The following is a 15551-nucleotide window of genomic DNA, read 5'->3' as shown; positions in this document are numbered from 1 at the left end:
AGAGAGAGAGAGAGAGAGAGAGAGAGAGAACTATGAAATGTCAGGCGTTTTCAGTTAACACAGAACCCCATAATTGCTTATTTTGCAATGAGATAAAGTAAAAAATAAAAAATAAATGTATTTCTATGGATAGTAAAGTAACAATAAGTACCCAAAGAGTCAACTAACTCCGTGCAGTGCGTAAATAACAACTTTGTAACATTGCATCAGTGTTGAATTGCAACGTACCACGCCCCCTTGCAAAACAAGGGACGCACCGTCATGTTCTAGGGGTAACTCATGTATATTTTGGACCGGAGAGGAAGGATCCTATGCTCTAACATCCCTTAAGACACCCGAAAGAGTCCTATGAATCCTACGAAGGGAAATGAAGTGAGAGAAAGCATTTATTCATTGCATCCATGAATGCAAGCAACTTTAAGACTCTATATCATTATCACCTTTGTCAATGTCATCTATGACGAGAGAGGAAGGGTATCCTATTCTGTTATGTCTCTAAGGTCACGACTCCTGGGAATCCTGTGGAGGGAAAGGGAGAGGGCGAGAGAGAGAGAGAAAGCATTTCTTCATTGCATCATTGCATCCATGACTCCAAGCAACTTGGTATAAACCTCCTCTCTGTCAATGTCGTGTATAAAGTCCTAGACCGAACATTCTTCTCGTAGCACGCAAACTTAGACTCTATGTCAGGCGAGCCCTTCCCAAATATAGAGGTCGTTTACCATAAAATCGCTCTAGTTTTGAGGATTATTGCTTTCCTAAATTAAACATTATTATGTTATCTTTCTTTTGCGTGAATATCAAGCGGAAAAACGCACGCATTGAAGAAAAACACGATCAAAACATCGTAGAAAAACACATCCTACACGAACGTCTTATGTAGTAGGTTCGATCTCTGTGTAATCTTAGGTAGACCAAAGACGGCGGAAATTCTCGCATTTTGTAGACATTTCTACATAAACAAACTTTCTTGAATATTATTTAGACGTTATTTGGACATTCATTTCAGTCTGCAATTGAATATGACAAAAGACGAAGAGAAAAACATAAATTTTATTCGGCAGCTTCCACGACGTACGGTTGTGGGAGCAGCCTACCAGTAGTCACTCCTTGCACTATAGGAGCGTCGGAAAATATTCAATAAAAAATGTGTGTTTCGAGTTCAACTTGAATTTTTATGGTCAAATGGACGATATTGATACAAACTATCATTTAATTACAACAACAAGCGTTAATTAAATGCCAATAATAAATTATCGAAGAAAATAAATCACGGGGCTATGCGTGCTCTTAGGATGGCCAGGCGCCAGAAGTTGTGTTAGTGGTGCATCTTTCGACGTAATTTTCATAGGTTTACGGAAGTCGAAGGTTTTAATTGATCATACACAAACAAAGTAAATTTATTCTTCTACATATACGTATGTAATAAATATAAAATATATTTTTGTAATAATAGTTATTTAGTGTTTTGTCAGAGAAGGTGGTATCCAAGACAACCACTATCCCGAGAAATGCGATAATAAATCACTCGGAGAAGCCTTTACGAAAAATGTAAGTATATAAACCTGAAGATCAATTCTTTTTCAGTCGTTTCTGTAAATATGAAAATGCAGGACCATAGAGTACGGTCGTTAAAGTCCCGCCAGAGTAATTATAACAAACACAGATAGCGCCAGCAAGATTGTGAAACTGAACGAAAACGGGCGCGCGAGAGGCTTGACTACATATCCGTCCGCACTCCTCAATAACCAGGAAAATTGGAATTTAGAGTCGACATTCGCTCACACGCTTAGACTCAGTGCGTATCGCGTCGCGCTCCTCCTCTCACTCTCCAAAATGACTGACGCTCCCGCAGCCGCCCCAGCTTCCCCGAAGAAGGCGAAGGCAAAGGCACCGAAGAAGCCTGCCTCCCATCCCAAATATTCTGCCATGATTGCTGCTGCCATCGCCGCCCTGAAGGAGCGTTCTGGCTCCTCCCGTCAGGCAATCCTGAAGTACATTGTCTCCAACTACAAAGTCGACGCTAAGGCCGCCGGCACCCAGCTGAAGCAGGCGCTGAAGAGGGGCGTCGCCGCGGGCGCCATTAAGCAGGTGAAGGGCGCTGGTGCCTCTGGGTCGTTCAGGCTTGTCAAGGCAGAGGCTCCTGCCAAGCCTAAGAAGGCTAAGAAGGTCGCCAAGAAGCCCGCATCTGCAGCTAAGAAGGTCGCAAAGAAGCCCGCCGCCAAGAAGGCCACAAAGAAGCCCGCCGCCAAGAAGGCAGTCAAGAAACCTGCAGCAGCTAAGAAGGCCGCCAAAAAGCCCGCAGTTAAGAAGGTCGCAAAGAAACCAGCCGCCAAGAAGCCCGCAGCTAAGAAGGCCGCCAAAAAGCCCGCAGCAAAGAAGCCTGCAGCCAAGAAGGCAAAGAAGTAGATATCTACGTTGACGGACCCATTTGCTAGATGTATATTTAAAATTTCCATAAAGTGATAGAGAAATATTTATTACTCCGTAGGAGTCTTTGTACAGTACAATGTAAGATTTAAGAGTTTTTATCGTTTTATAAGACAAATGTACCTGACTGCGTGCGTTCTTGCGCTCGCCTTTTTCTCTAGAGGTCTCTTGTATGTGAGATGTATCTTAATAAAATTGTTCAATTTTTATCAGTTTACTTTCATGTATTCTCAGATGGAATGAATAAACTTATCTTGAGTAAAAAGTTTGCCAACAAAAAGAAAGTGTATTACCTAGTTGAAAGAGAAACAAATTATAAGTAATTAGTAATTGGCTAACAGAATAAGTTCTCTACAAATGATTTTTAGGCCAGACCACTTAATGGAAAAAAGTAAAATAAATGCTATTATGAAACTGGACATGGCTAGTTTAAGTAATGGTGGAAATATAATTCTTTTTTTTTACAGTAAAATACCAATGAAACTAATAAGTTTCCAGACAGCGGAACTAATATATAAAGGAGATACCTAGATTACAAAGTTGAACTAAATTGTCTTAACCTTCAAAAAATAATGAATGCTAGTCTAAATTTATTGATAGATAAAATAAAAAATGAAATCGCTAAAGAAATATTAAGTTACTCAGGCATCTAGTAAAACTTTAAAGCTTTTATACTCCATAAATTGGAAACTAATTAATTTGCTCATTCTAGGGTCTTGATGGTTAATGGACTTGGTTTGTTTCTAACTTTTAACAAGCATTCACCAGAAATGTAGCGTATAAGTAAACTTGGAACTGAAACATAATTTTTACATAGCAAATCGGTAAAGAAGAAAAAATGCTATTACTAGTGCTTTTATAGCAATATAAATTATACAAACCCTGAGTAACCTATGGTTATGAGCGTTGAGTCCCAATAACCACTGGTTCCATGCAACGTTAAAACACCATGCAAATAAACGTTAAGGATCCCAGTTTCGAAGCCACTTTAAATAGCTTGTTACGAGAATTGAAATATGCCCTTGACTTAGGTATAACGGTAATCAGTGAAGCAATTTCACGAGAATAAGCCTTATAAAATTGGGAGGAATTAGATCTTTAGTTTTTCACTTGTTTTGTTTATGGAATACGTTATGTAAGTAATTTCCTATTATTCAAACAACCCCTCACAGGAAAAATATGTAGCTATATAATATATTATATATATATATATATATATATATATATATATATATATATATATATATATATATATATATATATATATATATATATATTAGATGCACAAATGTTTCACTCACTAAATGAAGTTTTCGAAGGATAAAGTATAATTGTAAAATTGTTTTTAACAAGGTAAATATTTAGTACTTTTTGTTGAACTATATAAACACAATATTATATATATATATATATATATATATATATATATATATATATATATATAAAAGTATGGTTAGTGTTTATATATTGTTCAACAAGAAGTACTAAATATTTACCTTGTTAAAAACAATTTTACAATTATACTTTATCCATCAAAAACTTCATTTAGTGAGTGAAACATTTGTTCATCTAATATACCTATATATATATATATATATATATATATATATATATATATATATATATATATATATATATATATATATATATATATAATATATATATATATATATATATATATATATCTACATACTACTTTTTCTTAGATGCACAAGTGTTTCGTTCACATACAATGAAGTTTCTGATGGATAAAGTACATGTAATTGTTAAATTGTTTATAACATGGTAAATAATTATATATACATATAGGTTATATATATATATATTATATATGTATATACGTATGTGTGTGTGTGTATGTATGTATATATATGGTTATTAGTTATATATATTCACAATAATACCAAATATTTCCTCCTATAAAAAGCAATTTACTTATTCCATCGGTAAGTAGTTCTTGAAGAGAACATTTGCTTGCAGTGAAAAGTAATGTATACTGAAATGTATGCTATAAAAATTTGGCACAGGATATAGGTACGGCAGCCGTATCCCGATCGTGGTAGATATTGGTACGGCAGTGAATTGCGCATGCGTCAATTTCAGACTTCCTGCCGTACAAATAATATAGTGCGGTGAGGGTACGGCAGATTCTGTCATTGGCGCCGTATTTGCGGTCTTGACTTGCTGTAGATACGGCAGTTAGCTGTATCCGTTTACCAGTTTGCTAATCATACTGTATTATGCAAACCAGAGCTCGGCTTTTAGGTGGGACAGTCACGCTTTTTGAACATCTGTCCCCCTTTTTTGTTTTTTCAGTTAGCAAAATGTTCCTCCCCCCTGTTTTTGTTTGTTTAGCTTTTGTGAATTGTGTCCCGCTTTTTTGTACTACAAAAACAACACTATCCAGATTTTAATGGACCTGGTAAATTCTATCGTCTTCTCCGACAGCTGCAATATACCCAATGAAGTGAATTAAAAGAATATTGTAAAGTATATAACGGCCCTTGCAGCTGCCGACGTCGGGCAGAATAAAGAGCCGAGAAAGTCACCAAAGGTACGATGGTAGTGTATATATTTATATATAATCCTCTTTGAATCTCCTCTTCGGAATTCTTTTCAGGGCCGATTCGATCGTTCGTGACCTACGTATATACCATGAATTACCCAATTTTTGAAAGTTTGAGTCTTCATAGATGTCTATGGCTTTCTTCAGCTCGTTAAAGCCTGAAAACATCTGTTTTTCGGCGAAAACTAATGTAATTTATTATTCCGCGGTTCATGCTGTTCCGTCACCATTTTTCTTGCTGTCACTGATATGCCCAAAGACTGTGTATATACTTCAGTATATAGTCTTTGGATATGCGTGAGGCGGTAAACAACGGTTAGCGCATGCGCAATTCACTGCCGTACCAATATCTACCGAGATCGGGGTACGGCTGCCGTACCAATATCCAGTTCGTAAAAATTTTTATCCAATAAAAAGTTCACAATTGACAATTGAAATTATTTTGAATTACTATATTTTTTAAATGTTATCATAGCTGATTACTTTATTTAGATGGTTTTAATTGTCTACTCAAGTAAAAAACTGAGAAACATTACTCTAACAACACTAACTTTACCCTTTGGGCTTTGGTATCCAATACCGTGTAAATAAGACAGCAATACAAATTTTGAAAACATTTTGAATTGACTGTGTTGTTGCTGTAATTCCCTTCGTGGTGTACTATCTCCTGACGATTTCAGTTATTGCTGTGATTCCTGTATTATTTATGGCAAATTCTTTACTTGCAACTAGGTAATGTGATTCCTGAGTATATTTAAAATTGCATTGATTCCTGTTTCTACAGTTCATCTGGTGATTTCGGGAATTGCTGATTCATACTGTAGGTACTACTAGTAATTTTCTCATGACGATTCTGGTAATTGATGTGGTATCCTATCAAGAAATATTTTACTATTGCTGTGATTACAGCAGTGGTATTTTTGTACCTAGGTAATGTACTAACCTAGTAATTCTTGTATTGGATTTCCACTGACTCGGTAGTCGGGTACTAGTACCCACTAGGTAATAGGTAGCTACTACTAGCTAGTAGGTAGTTCAGCGTAAAATTTGGTTAAATTTTCCATGATTCCTGAAGTAGGTAATTCTTACCCTGCAATTTCAGTATTTACTGTAATTCCTCCACTAATGCGAGCTTCTATAAGTACCCCATAGGTTAGGCTACCGCTAGCCTAACCAGTCTAGATGTTGGATATTATTAAAATGAAGGCCTAGCCTAATGAAGGTTAGGCTCTAGCTATGTCTGGTTCTGCTCTTTGCCTTATTCATGCACATTTATTCTATTACCTAATGGTACTTTAGGGACAGGCTAGTAGCCTAACAAGTTGGTGAGGTTACGCTGTCAGTTATAGCTATCAGGTATGCATCTTTTTACGTAGACTTGAGATAAATTAATTTCTTACATAGAAGGTAGTTTTCTGGTTAATTCTACAGAAGAGCTCTGCACGTAGATATTGTCTTATAGCATTTGGTTAACTTGCCCTAACCTAACATATGTAGTAGGCTGTGTTACTTAGGCGGGACGGTGAACCCCCGGCGGATGAAAATCCACCTGTTACCAACACTGCGCATGCAAATTAGCATTCCAGGATGGCCAGCATACAACTTCTAAGGTTAATTACAGTCAACTGGGAAAAAAATAATGGTACATTCTTGATAAGCAACCAAAATATTACAGAAAATGTTAATTTCCAAGATAATGCCCCATGCGCTGTTAGTATGTAGTTCTACCATTTTTCGATTGAACTACCTAGGTATATAGAAAAGGTTGTATATAGAGTAAACAACCGACTGGACCTGGCCAACCCACTGACTACTGCATTTGTGGCCACCCTCCGAAAAAGTACTTTTAACACGTCCTGACACAGGAGATGGTCATCAGTCATGAGTTGTTGGTGGTGAAAGGAACAGTTCGAGACCTCTACTCTCCTTTCGAAGTAAGTGTTTTCTCCAAAGTTAGAAATCAGGCCATATTTTAAGATTAAACAGAGGGTAATGAAAAGTGTGACCAAACGCAGTGCACACCACCCCCCATGACGCTTTCAAAATTTTTGCTTATAACTAAAAATGTTTAGAAGATTGATGCCATCTCAATGTTTGCAGAGTTGCTTGTGTCAACAAACTTCCCATTTCCTGTGCTAAATCCGCACACCACACTTATCCAAGGGAACTACTGCATTCTTTGTGCTCTTCAATTGTTTATCAGTGTTGTCAATTGGTATGTGTTTACCTTCCAAACTGGGTATGAGACTTTCACAAAACCGGGGAAATAAGTGAAATTAGCGTATCTATTTGTAGTATATATACATATTACAGCAATTTTATCATTACTGCATTACTATGACAACTAGAATTCATGGAAACAGTTTGTAAATGCACCGGCGTAAGTGTGGAGCTCCACTAGATTGGCAACGATGAGTCATTTTGCCGTCGCGTCGTCTGCTCGTAAGTACTTCAGAAATATCTGTAATTTTTCGGGGTTAATTTGGTTGCAAAAAAGGGATAATAGACATGAATTAAATAAACATTTTGAAGTAACAAAGTAAAGTTAAACTAAACAATAAGTAAAGTAAACAATTAAGGGAATAAAGCTTTGCACCTCATAAACCGTGTACTCGTGTGCTGCCCGTAACTGTGTTTGTGGAGTGAGCTCTTAGGAACCAGGAACTGCAATGTGGTTCAAGTGCAATTTGGAGTGAATTAAGACCAAAATGTGTATAATTACAATCAAATAAGCACTGTGGAGTTTCAGTTGTGATGGCAGTGAGGATAAAACCACCGATTACAAGGTAAAAATGAATTTCAGTTCAAACCATGACCCTGGGAATAAAGTTTCATACTTTCACTAATATAGGTAACAAAATGTTGTTTTATTGTGCTGATTACAACTGCAATCTTGAGTAAGATCAAGAAACGTTACATATATATGCTAACATTGTTCAAATGAGTGCTGGGAAGGCTGGGAAAGATGGTGGATTGTCTGTGATTACGAACGACAAGTCACACGGCTGCCGCCATATTGGATTTCAAAACTGCCTTGAAAACATATTTTACGAAGAGCTCACATGCTTATTTTAGTTCGTATGGTGCTTTCATATGTCACATTATGTTGACGAAACTTCAATCTTTTGAATGGTATGCTTAAAGATGTAATTGTATTCTTGTTTCACCAATTAAATATCGAGTGAATAAGGCCGAGCCACGCAATGACGATGGATCGACTGCGGTTGTTTACCCTAGTGCCGTACACCAGATAAATTGATGAAATTTACCGAGATCAAGAAATGTACTGTCATATGTTTATGGTTTTTGTTGAGTAAGAAACTCAAGATGAATAATTCTATACATATTTATTCAAGTTTACAATTTATTTATATTACATTGTCTGTGTTTTGCCGCTAGTGCCTTTGTTGGTAAAAGTTATAACTACAGTTGTTGTTCCGTGAAGAGGAAGTAAGCAATAAAATGGCTTTGTGGCCTGTGAAGTTATTATCGGCTATTTATTCAAGCATCCTCCCATATATTGCCCATTTTTTCCGCCGTCATGCTACCTTCTTCTCAACAGTTTTTCATTATTTCCCAAGGAGCTGGTACTGGACATGGCATCCCTTGGGTCTTTTCTGTACGATTAACTTTTTTGTTTAACCTTGTTTTTTTGGGAAAATCTATCACTTCGATTTCCTGCATAGAACATAATAAAAACTCTACACTGGCTATTTCAGTATTATTTGTTATTGGGCATCTGGAGTCCCATGGTGTTATTGGTTACTCTTCCATCCATAAATGGACATAGAATAAATAATTTTTACTAAAGGATATATGTAAAACAGTTCTTTCCATCTGGAACTGTTTTATTCCTTTCTACTGATAAGTGGGCTACCTCTCAATGGCAGAATGCTTCTTCTGAACTTGATTGAGAGTAGCTGTACCTCCCAACGTTAAGGAGGGAGACAGCTAGAACTGGCGTTCAAGGTTAAGTGAAGATGAAACTTTACATTTCAAGTTTATGATGTATGATGCTCTAAGTTTAAGTTGGGAATAGTAAAGGTAGAATGCTTACCTATATATTTTTTGGACTTCCTAGGTCAGGTTAGGATGGAGACAAAGCCCCTAGCACCCCAAGTTCAGGGTAGGTGGTAAAGAAGACAACTAATATCCAAGGTCAGGATGAACTGAGAATGCAAATTTCTAGTAGAGAATTAAAAGATGTTTAGGGAACTGCAAATGTTACAAAAGGTATGTTACTCTGCATGCCTTCTGCAGCATGTTGCAGATGTTAAAGGTTTTCTTTTTGCAGTGCTCATTCAGCCCAGACTGCAGTGGTGTTCAATGTTAATTTTTTCAATGTTAACTTTTTTCCTTTGGTCTTTAATTCAATTAGCTGTCCAACATTAACTTTACAATTCCTGGTAAAGGGAAAATCTTTTATAAAAATAATCATGATTAAAAAGAAAAAGATTGTTAGCTTGATACCCTACTTTGAAAAATCATTGTGTTTACAGTGTTGAATTCATGACATTTTCATCTTTAGCAATAGACCAAGAAAAGCTAATGTACTTGTACTAATCTTATTTGTTTTGACAGGATTAGCGAACATTTTGGAGCTATACCTAAGCGTTGAAGGAAATCAGAGATGAGGGAGAATTCCACTGGGTTACCTGTCAACAATGGATTGCAAACTGTCATCACAGAGTAGTGGGATATCTCTAGGCGACATCAGCATAGGCAACATTTCTGACTCCGAACTAGAAGATGAGGAAACTGTCCTTGGTTCAATTGGATCTAAAAAATCTTATAATGCAGCAAAACCCTCGCATCCTCAAGAGCCTCACAGTGGAGTTTCTAAAAATGTGCAGGGAAGACAGCAAAACTTTGTTAGTTTTGCCTCCTCTGCAATTTCTAAGAATGGAAAGCCTTTGCCCATTGGTGGTGCAGTGTTCAAACACCAGATACCTGAACATGATAGAAATCTTCCCAAGAATAATCAACAGATGCCTCTTGGGGATGTGAAATATGCTCTCCAAGAAAACCATGATCTACTCCATGATCATTCCCTTTTGAATGAGCTGCTGCAGTCAATTGATAGAAAGTTAGCCTCTACCTCAGAGAGTGCACAGAGTTCAACACTTCTCAGATCTAGAAGTCCTCTTATGTCTTATGCTCCCCCAAACAGAGATCCAGGTCCAGGATTAGCACGGGATCAGGAAGCAGTTCTTCAACAAATGTTTACACCAAAAGGTCATCTGTATAGTTCATCAGATCCCATTTTAAATGAAGGATCTAATCGGTTACCTGCAGATCTAAAAATACTAAACAAGAGTGTGACATTCGACACTGCAGAATCGAATAGGACTCCAGAGAACAGTAACTCAACATTGTCAGGCTCACATGAATTATTGAAGTAAGTTGATCTTATATTGGTAGCTGCCGATCTTTGATTGTTCTCTTATTGCTGTGAAATGCTGATAAAATGAACATGAAATTATAAAGTTTTCTCAATGCTGTATGTTGATTGTATGAAACTAAATATTAGGTTAAGTTGTATTTTAGATTTGAAATGCCAACTTTAATTTTAGCCAATTGTCAAGTCTTCGCTGGAGGTTAATGGGATGGGAAGATATAGGAGTGGATCCTCCCACTGATCAAAGCAGTGCGTTGGCATTTTGCCGAAAATTACTCCATGTGCTTCAAGTGGCACAAGAACAGAAAAGGGTAAGACTTCTTTTATTACTTTTGTTATTTTTGAAAAGTTTGTGAATATGTACTGTCTTGTATATGTATTTGAATAAGAGGGCTTGGAAAATCACTAGAAGGGTGACAACTAAGGTGGCAGACCTGGGCCAACTGTGAATTTAGGCAGAAGGCATAAGATAGAACTCTATGAGGAGAGCAGTTCACATGTCTAGCACCTTTACATTACAGGGAAACCTTGATTTAGAATGAAAATGATTCATGATTATGATATTGCTAATAGTGGCTGTTTTATTCCACAAGCCTCTTTAATGCCATCATGTAAAGGAACCATTTAGGAAACCATTGTTGTGTTGGAGAATGATGTTCTCTTGAAGCCTCTCTGTAATTGTCCATGAGTGTGAGAATTAAACCCATCAAATGTCCAGTATAAATGTGTGTAGTGCTTGTGTTTTTTTACAGCTTAATGATGAAGAGCACATTCTTATGGAAAGGAAGCTGAAGAAGAGTACCGAGGAAGCAGCCGTAATGGGCCGCCTGATTGAAAAGTTTGAGGCTCGCTTACAAGAGGCAGATGCTCAGCTAGCCGAAATTCAGCAAGAATGGATCTCTGCTCATGCGGCCAACAGAAATGAGGTGATGAGGCTGAGGCAGGAGTGCGATGAGTTAAAAAAGGTAAGTTTTTAAATAAATGTTGTATAATTGTGGTTATTAGTAAATTTATTGCACGGTAAATCTATCTTGGAATGTTGTCAGTGACCACCCTCAAGGAAATATTCTGCAGTGTTTGCTGAAACCAAATTTTTCAACAAATGAATCAAAATCTTGTTGGGAGGGGACATGCGTGCAGTCATGAATAATTTTTTATTGTTGACTTATGTAAATTTGAAGAAAGGTTTCTTCTGTTTCTCTGTTTAACCTGATCATCAAACCCACTTGAATGAAGGGACAAAGTTGAATACCTGAGTAAGAAGAAACAGAAGGGAAAGTTGAATACCAAAGAAGTAACAGACAGTAAAGAAGACATTGAATATTATTGTTTGTGTTTTAGTACAAGGCATTTTATTTTTATTTTCCAGGAGAAAGAGTCACTGGCAGAAGACTTAATGAAGAAGGAAGAGATTATTTCGAGTTACCAGAAATTAGACAAGGATTATGAGAAAGTGAAGGTGAGTAGAGTTACTTTTATGAGCATTCCATAGTCTCACCTTGAGTTTTGGTATTTTGTTGCTGTTTCTCTACCGACAACTGCTATTCAGGTGGCAAGTCAGGAATAGCATATTTTAATCAGAAGCAGTTCCAGGTATCCTAAAAAAATACTAGGTTTATCAGCTCTCATTGTAAAGCCATTTGACTCTTCATTTATGCTGTCCCTGCTATGTTTGGAAATCGGATTATTTCTAATATCATCTTTGCATGGACTTGTGAATTTACAAATCCAGGAACATCATATTATATGAGAAAATTTACCAAAATCTGTGATCCCAACTACGCTTAATGATTTTAGGCAGAATGTCACTGGTGGCATTATCAATGTATTGTTCCACTGAGGTAATTTGGGATGGCATTTCCCAAGAACTTGATATTCTTATTTATACATGTTCAGCTCCAAGCACATGTAATTTTTTGGGAACCACACTTATGCTGGGGTTCAACTTTTAGGTCCAAATTTTTAGAAGTTCCCTTCAGACCAAAAATTTGAAGGAAACTGTGTGATTTTTTTATATTGGAAAGGAATGTAGTATCTTGATAGTGTCTGTGATTTTAGAAATAACAAAGCCAGTATTAAGAGCCTTTGTTTCATTCTTAAAAACCAATTAAGCCCTTTTGTAAACATATTTTTGTCTTTATCGTGCTACATTTTTTAAAACTACCTAATTATATGTACACTTTCATAACGTCATATTCCAGAGAAGAAATCTGGAAAATGCTGCTTGAAACTAAATGGGAAATAATATTAAAACATTATTGCAGATTTCTTTGGAAGAGTCTGTGGCACAAGTTGTCGCCAGCAGGAGACAGGCGGAGGAAATGGCTGAAGAGAATTTCCGTCTCACCAGAAAACTGGAAGAAAAGCAAAAGTATCTCCAGGAAGTTGAAGAGGTAGGAAGTTTGTTATTTTAGTAATGTTTTCTTGTATGTATAGTATTATTATTGATAATAATTAATAATAATAATAATAATAGTGAAACCTTATACATTGGTCAGGGGTGAGAGGGGTTGAATTGACTGGTTGATATGAAGAGATGGCTAGTTGAAATTTAAGTAAGAATTTGTCACTTTGGTTAGAGATCCTTTATCGCCTGCTGATAGCCCTTCTGTCTTTATTTGATCTGTTTATTAGTATACTCAGGTTAAGATGTTCTTGGTCTTTTTCTCTGTTATTACCATCTGTTTATAATTACATTTGATTTTTCTTCTTGAGTTATTTCTTTATAAATCTGGTCTTTATATGTATGGTCCATTTTGGAGGTTTTACTTGTTGAAATTATATCTACATTTTACAATACTGTAGTTGATACTTTTAAAACTTTATTACAACATATTGCTTTTCTGTATGTGATTTTACATTTTGTTCATGAATCTACCTGCCAGATATATATATAGCTGTATTCTCCGAAGTCCGACAGAATTTCAAAACTCCGGCACACGCAGTGGTCGGCCAGGTGGTAGTACCCATTCCCGCCGCTGGGAGGCGGGCGTAAGGAACCATTCCCATTTTCTGTCAGATATTTTCTGTCGCCGGTGCAGACAACAAGTGTTTTCTGCACCTCCGTCATTGGATTTTGGAACTCTTTTGGTCACTTGAGTATCCCGATTGATTTTTGGTTATTTGATTAGGATCGGTGGTTAGGCATACGCTAATTGTGGATTGTTTTTTATTTTGGCTTGATTTTTCCTTAAACTTACGATGTCTGGATCTAGTTCGACTAGGCCAGAGTATGTTGTGGAAGAATGCAAGGTTAGGCTACCGAAAACTTCGGTAGACCCTCATACAGTGTGCGCGGAATGTAGGAAACATGTTTGTATGTTTGATGAGCGCTGCAACGAGTGTGAAAATATGTCTGATTCTGCGTGGAAGGCTTATGAATCATAGGTACGTAAACTAGAACGTGATAGTGTAAGGAGGTCTTCCTCCAGGCGTGTAACACAAGTTACCCAGTCCAGTAGAATTTATCCCTCCAAAGACCTGTGATGCCTTCGGGCCCTACAATAGTGTCTTTGGAGGGTAATACCCTATCTGTGATTCTTAAATCTCTGCGTAGCCTGGAATCATGTTTGCATTGGAAAGTTATAGTAGTGTAGTGAAGAATAGTGATAATGCCATGAGTGTTCATTCTATCGCGTAAGCGTATAATTTCTCATTGACAAAACACTACGCGTGATGGCTCTCCCTACCTCGGTGAGGCAGAATGTAGTAGGGAGGTAGCTGTCCAAGTGTCTAAAATACTCTACGTTTGTTTCATAAAACTTACCAGTCAGATTATAGTATATATAATCTGCCGGGTAAAGGTGAAACAAGCGATGTTGTATCATAGTTAATAATTATTTTTGCCCTTACGTCATATTACTATCAAACTGTTGTATGGTTCAAGTTATATACTCATACCATAGTTACTCCTACGGAGGACAACCGAGAGTACGATTATTCTTATTACATTTAATCGTTCTCCCTGCAACTATTCAGGGTTGCCGGTTTCCCTATTTTTAAACATTTAAGGTATTGTTATGACAATACCAAGTTAGCCTTTATATTTAGCAAATTCAGTTTTCGCTTAAATATACTAGTTTGATGGATTTGGTTTCTGCTCTATAATGATAGTAAACCTATTCATTCGTAGAATGGTGTAGGTGGCAACTCAGGCAGAGCAGTGCGAGAACGACGAACGTTCTCAGAGTCTGCTGTCACTAATGCGTTAATGCCAGTGTAGCTAGTTCCATCTGATTGTCTGCTATGCGCAGTAGGTTACGTCTCTCTCTCTCCTGCGGGATTGACGGACTAACCGATATTTCTACCTACAATCACGGCCTTAGCCTCGGGTTGAAGGGAATTCTAGCATACATGGCTGAACATCTTCACTTTGCGAGAATTTTTTCATAAAAATAATTATATATATTTGTGTATGTAGTATGTGTATATATATGTGTGTATATGTATATATATATATATATATATATATATATATATATATATATGTATGGTTATATATGTATAAATGTATGTATGTATATATATATATGTATTAGACCTTTTTCGGTTCTGTTTACCGCATGGTAACAGAATTCTGTCCGAGTCTACGGCGGCATAACACACATGATTTCCCTCGAACAAGAATGATGTGCAAGAGATGCAGTCAATTAGTTCGCCGAGGACGTCCCCTTGCTCGATTATGAAGGGGACTCCTTCCTTCTGCCAAATACGACAGCGCCGAGCGCGACGCTCGGCAGGACGCTTGGATGGACGCACAACGTAATGCTTCTTCAGACATTCGCCGAGAATCAGAGAATAGTAAGGAATGGATCTCAGGAAGGAGACTTTTAGGAAGAAGAAACAATGAACAATCTTCTACAGTGTCTTCAAATTACTCCTGTTTAAGTGAAACGCAGCCTTATTAGGGAAGGAACATGCTCTGGTGAGGGAATGAATGAATTGCAGGGGACCATTTCCTCGCTGGAGAAGTTTGTTTTCCCTGAATAGACTGAAATTCACACCTCTCCAGTTTTTCCTGCAGAAAAACTGGAATAGCATAGATGATCTAGAAATGATTCTGAACATCTCTCATAGTCCAAGATTCGTCTATAGGTGATGCATGGCTCATAATCTCATAGAATTTGAATCTTGAAAGATTACTTTAGTCTTCAGAGA

The 15551-nt window shown here is 37.0% G+C and overlaps 2 protein-coding genes across 8 annotated transcripts in view; both read left to right on the top strand.

The window, feature by feature from the left end:
- Nucleotides 1-1759: 1759 nt before the first annotated feature.
- On the top strand, nucleotides 1760-2639 carry LOC135208741 (late histone H1-like). Its single transcript, XM_064241237.1, has one exon. It carries the CDS (start codon nucleotides 1837-1839, stop codon nucleotides 2407-2409), a length of 573 nt encoding a protein of 190 aa, XP_064097307.1. The 5' UTR covers nucleotides 1760-1836; the 3' UTR covers nucleotides 2410-2639.
- Nucleotides 2640-5570: 2931 nt separating this feature from the next.
- Nucleotides 5571-15551, top strand: part of LOC135208739 (putative leucine-rich repeat-containing protein DDB_G0290503) — a 67555-nt gene continuing 57574 nt past the window's right edge. Inside the window, exons 1-7 of one of the 7 annotated variants that reach the window (XM_064241234.1) lie at nucleotides 5575-5728; nucleotides 9078-9122; nucleotides 9578-10394; nucleotides 10570-10705; nucleotides 11147-11359; nucleotides 11764-11853; nucleotides 12659-12787. In XM_064241234.1, coding sequence (XP_064097304.1) covers nucleotides 9661-10394; nucleotides 10570-10705; nucleotides 11147-11359; nucleotides 11764-11853; nucleotides 12659-12787 — 1302 coding nt within the window. In that variant the 5' untranslated portion in view covers nucleotides 5575-5728; nucleotides 9078-9122; nucleotides 9578-9660. The other 6 variants (XM_064241230.1, XM_064241233.1, XM_064241231.1 and 3 more) reach the window with 6 other exon arrangements.

Source organism: Macrobrachium nipponense, chromosome 35 (genome assembly GCF_015104395.2).
Source record: "Macrobrachium nipponense isolate FS-2020 chromosome 35, ASM1510439v2, whole genome shotgun sequence".
NCBI lineage: Eukaryota > Metazoa > Arthropoda > Malacostraca > Decapoda > Palaemonidae > Macrobrachium > Macrobrachium nipponense.
The sequence above is the reverse complement of the archived record's forward strand: the minus strand, read 5'-3'. Positions and strand labels throughout refer to the sequence as shown.